We start from the raw sequence: 6,340 nt of genomic DNA on the forward strand, positions 1-6,340 counted from the left end.
CATTGATCGATAGTCCACGATTTATGGGAGTTGCAACACCCTCTCCTCTTCTGGGCCATAATATCTCTCACTAGTGGTTTGGCAACTGCAGCTCGCCCGTGAATGTTTTGCTTATGGAGTTCCCTCCAGACGGGCTTTGGAAGACTGAGATTGAGTTCGGCAATCACTTTTGCAGCAGTTGTTTCCTTATTCCGGGTCACAATCCTGCGCAATGTCCTTTTTTTTATCTCTTTCGGACAGTTGACCATGTCAACCGCGCTTATGCGTATTAGATGACGGTTTCTGGAAACTGTATATGCCGTCATAACCTTTTAATACTGTACCTATACTGCGACACGGCAAACAAATCGACAACTTCGGTCACAAAGGCACCAGCTAAGCGGCACCAACAATTCGTGCTCTTTGAAGCTCCGTGAGCTTTGACATGACTCCGTATTACTATCAGCGCACACAGTGAATGAGGAAAGTGAGGCTTCCCGCCTGTTAGGTGTCTCATCACACAGCGGAAGCAAAAGAATGTTACATCATTTCCGCTTTCAACATGAAACATTGCCACTCTCACACCTGCAAATCATGGAGTGTTTGTTTTTTTGTCCAACCCCTGTACATTTTCCATGCGTTGAGGTGGATTACAGCTTATTAATTTTGACATGTGCACAACAATACAGGAAAACCAACATGGCGCCGTGCCTTCCGGTGTGAATTGGGCCTTGGAGCACATTATTATTATTATTATTATACAGTATTTTATAAAGCGCCAATAGTTCGCTCAGCGCTGTACATTACAGAGGGGGACAGAACATGTGACAGAACAATACCAATACAATACAAAACATGAGGGGATCGAGGGCCCTGCTCTTTTGAGCTTACAATCTAGGAGGGAGGGGATGGTGGCACAGGAGGAAATAGCTGTGGGGGATGGAGTGGTAGGAAGAGTGGAGGAGGTCGGTAAGTTAGCAGGGGGTGGGGTAGGCTTCCCTGAAGAGATGGGTTTTCAGGGTGCGCCTAAAGGAGAGGAGAGTAGGTGATAATCTGATGGGTTGGGGCACGGAGTTCCAAAGGATGGGTGACACCCTGGAGAAGTCCTGGAGGCGGGCATGGGAGGAGGAGACCAGGGAACTAGAGAGAAGGAGGTCTTGTGAGGAGCGGAGTGTGCGTGTTGGGCAGTACTGGGATAATAGGTCGGTGATGTAGTTCGGGGCAGTATGGTGGACAGCTTTGTACGTCAGTGTTAGGATTTTGAATTTGATCCGTTGCGCAATCGGAAGCCAGTGGAGGGATTGGCAGAGGGGGGTGGTGGAAACGGAGCGGTTGGAAAGGTGAATGAGTCTGGCAGCCGTATTCAGGATGGACTGAAGCGGGGATAGCCAGCGGCGAGGCAGGCCAGTGAGGAGGGAGTTGCAGTAGTCGAGTCGTGATATGATGAGGGAGTGGATGAGCTGTTTAGTGGTTTCTGGGGTTAGGAACGTGCGGATTTTATCGATGTTGCGGAGGTGGAGTCTGCACGAGTTTGTTAAAGATTGGACTTGGGGCTGGAAGGATAGGTTGGAGTCCAGAATGACACCAAGTACTCTGGCCTGCGGGGCGGGTTTGATGGTGGCGTTGTTGGACGTGATGGAGAAGTCAATGGGGGGTGGTGTCCGGGCTGGGGGGGGAAGACAAGAAACTTGGTTTTGGAGAGGATCAGTTTAAGGAAGTGGAGCGACATCCAATCTGATATGTCGCTCAGTAGGTGTGTGATTATGGAATTGGCCTGCATCATTGTCTAGGAGTGTCCTTGTTGGATGTCCCAAGTAGTAGCCACAATCCACCTCTGGGGTCTGATAACACTACCCCACCCCCTTCCCTGTGTTGTGCAGTAAAATCTAGCGGTGTCTTCATTGTTGGATGCTGGGTGCATGGCAGAGCTTCTGCTTGTAGTTTAACTCTTTGCGCCGACCGCACGCAAATGTGCGGCCTCCCGGTGTCTGGGCCTTGACGCCGAACGGCCGCAAATTTGCGTGCAATTAAGAAAAACATATGTGCTGAGAGCGCTCCCAGCACACATGTCCGCTACTCACGGGAAGGTCCCGATCTCCTCCTTTTTGATCAGGACCTTTCCCGATCATGTGATGGCAAATCATGGCAGTCACATGACCCTAAGGGGAAGTGCTGCTGCTTTCTATCATTAATCATGTGCCAGGAAAAAGCTGTGTTTTGAGGGTTTTTTTATTTTTCTTGCATGTGATTGGGTATTCTTTGCAACAGGACGCTTTACCTCATTTACTAAGCTCTGGAGCAACTGCACCTGTAATGCAGTCTATTTGAAAAAGAGCAAACAGCTAGTGCATTATCCAATGTTTATTCAAAAATGTAAAACACAAGAAAAATATTCACAAACGTAGCATGTATAAAGGCTTTGTATGACAATGGAGATGGCCACAACATGGGGCGAGATGGCCACAACATGGGGCGAGATGGCCACAACATGGGGCGAGATGGCCACAACATGGGGCGAGATGGCCACAACATGGGGCGAGATGGCCACAACATGGGGCGAGATGGCCACAACATGGGGCGAGATGGCCACAACATGGGGCGAGATGGCCACAACATGGGGCGAGATGGCCACAACATAAGGGCGAGATGGCCACAACATAGGGGCGAGATGTCCACAACATAGGGGCGAGATGTCCACAACATAGGGGCGAGATGGCCACAACATAGGAGCGAGATGGCCACAACATAGGAGCGAGATGGCCACAACATAGGAGCGAGATGGCCACAACATAGGGGCGAGATGGCCACAACATAGGGGCGAGATGGCCACAACATAGGGGCGAGATGGCCACAACATAGGGGCGAGATGGCCACAACATAGGGGCGAGATGGCCACAACATAGGGGCGAGATGGCCACAACATAGGGGCGAGATGGCCACAACATAGGGGCGAGATGGCCACAACATGGGGCGAGATGTCCAACTGTCAATATGGTCGGCTTGCTTACAAGCTCTGAGGAAAGGGACTCATCCCCGAAACGCGTCAGCAACCCGACTGCACTGACAGTTGGCCATCTTGCCCACGTTGTGTCCTCCGGACACAGCGGGCATCGGATCACAGTGCCGCGCGCTCCCAGGCAGAGAATGCGGGAGGACGTTTATAAATGGCCACCTGCTCCTGCACTGCACCCGTCCAGCCGTTTATGTACATGGGCCAGACAAGAAGTGGTTAAACAGAGTGAACAGACAATATAGGAACCACTTGGACCAGCAGTTATTTATTGCTTTTCTTAGTTCTTACAATTTTTATTGTGTATCGTTTTTTGGTTTTTTTTTTTTACTGTACAGTGTATAATATGTTTTTTCTGTGTCAGCCTGCGTTTAGGAATCCAGGAAGATCTTGAGGAATTAAGAAGAGAAGAGGAGGAATTAAAAAGAAAAGCCAAACTCGCCAAGAAGACGAAACGATAGCATCCGCCACCACGGATCATGAACTTTACCGTGCCTCCTGAAGAGGAACACCCGGCTCTGCCACCAGAGGGAGACCGGAACACACACATGAAATTTTCAGAAAGTTTGTTTTGTAAAAAAAAAAAAAGAAAGAAAAGGAAAAAAGGAGAATCTTTCTAAATGTGAGTGACAACAGATGAACTTCTGGCTGGTTTTCAGTTGTCAGAGTTTTTCAAGTTTTTTTGCTACAGTTTCCCGGGTGAAAACGTGGATGCGTTCATCTCCCGGGAAACCGTCTGATCTCCTTTATATTTTCTTCTTTTTCTAAATATATGAATTTGTGTTCTGAGAACAGATTGGTTAATAAATTATTTATCCCAGGAGTGGAAGTATGATGAACTAGTCCCCCTCCCTAGATGAGGAGTTTTCTGTATAGATATCCGTATATTATATAGTGCGATCGGTCTACAGAGTTCCACGAATATATAGTGCGATCGATCTCCAGAGTTCCACAAATATTATATAGTGCGATCGATCTCCAGACTTCCATGAATTTATTGTGTGTCTGTGTAGTAAATGTGGAATATTTTATTATCGGGGATTGTGTGCAATCCTTTCAAAGTGCACTTATATTAGATTTTGTTTGGTATCATGGCTCCTTAAAGGATATTAGCACTTTCACACAAAATGCAAGTCTTCTTTTCGACAACTTCCCCTGACCTCATCTATTTGCCCCCCCATCCCCCAACGCCACCCCTCCACATCCCCCAATGCCACCCCTCCACATCCCCCAATGCCACCCCTCCACATCCCCCAACGCCACCCCTCCACATCCCCCAACGCCACCCCTCCACATCCCCCAACGCCACCCCTCCACATCCCCCAACGCCACCCCTCCACATCCCCCAACGCCACCCCTCCACATCCCCCAACGCCACCCCTCCACATCCCCCAACGCCACCCCTCCACATCCCCCAACGCCACCCCTCCACATCCCCCAACGCCACCCCTCCACTTCCCCCAACGCCGACGCCTCCACTTCCCCCAACGCCGACGCCTCCACTTCCCCCAACGCCGACGCCTCCACTTCCCCCAACGCCGACGCCTCCACTTCCCCCAACGCCGACGCCTCCACTTCCCCCAACGCCGACGCCTCCACTTCCCCCAACGCCGACGCCTCCACTTCCCCCAACGCCGACGCCTCCACTTCCCCCAACGCCGACGCCTCCACTTCCCCCCAACGCCGACGCCTCCACTTCCCCCCAACGCCGACGCCTCCACTTCCCCCCAACGCCAGCCCTCCACTTCCCCCCAACGCCAGCCCTCCACAGATGCAAACTTACTTCAGTCTGATGGCCACTGTTCTGTTTTTTTACATAAGTCTCCTGGCCATCCTGCGTATTACAGCCCTATAGGCTGCTATGGGACCAGCTCCGGCCTCCTATAGGGCTGTAATGCACAGAACCATGAAGACGTAGGCTCAGTTCTCATGACTGCAACCTGATAAAGTTGCGACTCGAGTACAACTTTGCTGCACGATTTTCATGCCATGCAACTTTGCCTGGGTAATGTTTCCTGTAACGTCGGATCCAAATCCGACTTCCATTAAAGTCTATGGGCGCAAGTCGGACAGAAGTCAGAGTAGTAGAGGAACCTTTTCTAAAGTCGGAGCGGCTTCAGTGCTAATTGAGACGGCTCTCATTGTCTAACGTGGGATTTCACGTGTCGTGACTCGCAAGGGAGGATCTCACCAGCACACCGAGGATCACCAATGCGGGTCCAAAAGTTTTAATAAACGATCACATAGTTACAGCAAGGCAACGTTTCGGAGTCTCGCAGGACCCCTTCATCAGGCATGTGATCATTTACCTGATGAAGGGGTCCTGCGAGACTGCGATACCTTGCCTTGGTGTAACTATATGATCGTTCATTAAAATAGTTACAGCAAGGCAACGTTTCGGAGTCTCGCAGGACCCCTTCATCAGGCATGTGATTATGCGTTGGTCACATGCTTGATGAAGGGGTCCTGCGAGACTCCAAAACGTTGCCTTGATGTAACTATGTGATCGCTTATTAAAGCTTTTGGACCCATATTGGTGATCCTCGTAGTTACAGCAAGGCAACGTTTCAGAGTCTCGCAGGACCCCTTCATCAGGCATGTCACAATGCATTGGTCACATGCCTGATGAAGGGGTCCTGCGAGACTCCGAAACGTTGCCTTGATGTAGCTATGTGATCGTTTATTAAAACTTTTTGCCCCATATTGGTGATCCTCTTGTGTGATGGGGACATTCTCCCTGGCTGATTCTGTTCGGTTCCAGCCGACGATCGCTGCAGCACCCACTTATACACACAGCCATTTTTAACGCAGGAACGTGTGCGTTTGGATTGTACACTTGCATTGAGGTCTCGCAAGTCGGATCTCAAGTTGCAGCAGTGTGAACCGGGCCTTGTGGTGCTGGATGTAAACAAACAGCGGAATAGTAGTCCTTGGATTGAGGTAAGTATCTACCTGTAGAGGAAGGGGGGAAAAGGAGAAATGCATATATATATATATATATATATATATATATATATATATATATAAATACAAATTTTTTTTGCGTTTTTTTTTTTTTTTTTTTTCTTTTTTCTATTGGTTTTTTGTTTTTGTCTTTTTTTTTTTTGCTTTTTTTTGTGTTTTTGTCTTTTTTTTTTTTGTTTGCTTCTTTTTTTTGCTTTTTTTTTTTTTTTGTGTTTATTTTTGTTTTTGTTTTTTTAAGTGCACCTGTCCTTTAAAAGGCCATGAAACCTGAAATGGGTCTATACTTGATGTTACCTGTAAAGGCTTCAAACTTTTTTTTTTTTTTTTTAGTTGTATGTCTGTTGATGTTTAAAACTGAACTCCAGACAAACCACCAAATACAGAGAT

The 6,340-nt window shown here is 48.6% G+C and overlaps 1 protein-coding gene across 2 annotated transcripts in view; it reads left to right on the forward strand.

The window, feature by feature from the left end:
- The window catches only part of SPTY2D1 (SPT2 chromatin protein domain containing 1), a 54,875-nt gene extending 50,855 nt beyond the window's left edge, over window positions 1–4,020 (forward strand). For both annotated transcript variants that reach the window (XM_089662279.1, XM_089662280.1), the window contains one exon: window positions 3,354–4,020. In XM_089662279.1, coding sequence (XP_089518405.1) covers window positions 3,354–3,450 — 97 coding nt within the window. In that variant the 3' untranslated portion in view covers window positions 3,451–4,020. The remainder of the gene's footprint in view (window positions 1–3,353) is intronic.
- Window positions 4,021–6,340: the final 2,320 nt, after the last annotated feature.

Source organism: Staurois parvus, unplaced genomic scaffold, assembly GCF_062004578.1.
Source record: "Staurois parvus isolate SC_StPar_1 unplaced genomic scaffold, SC_StPar_1.0 ptg001452l, whole genome shotgun sequence".
Taxonomy (NCBI): domain Eukaryota; kingdom Metazoa; phylum Chordata; class Amphibia; order Anura; family Ranidae; genus Staurois; species Staurois parvus.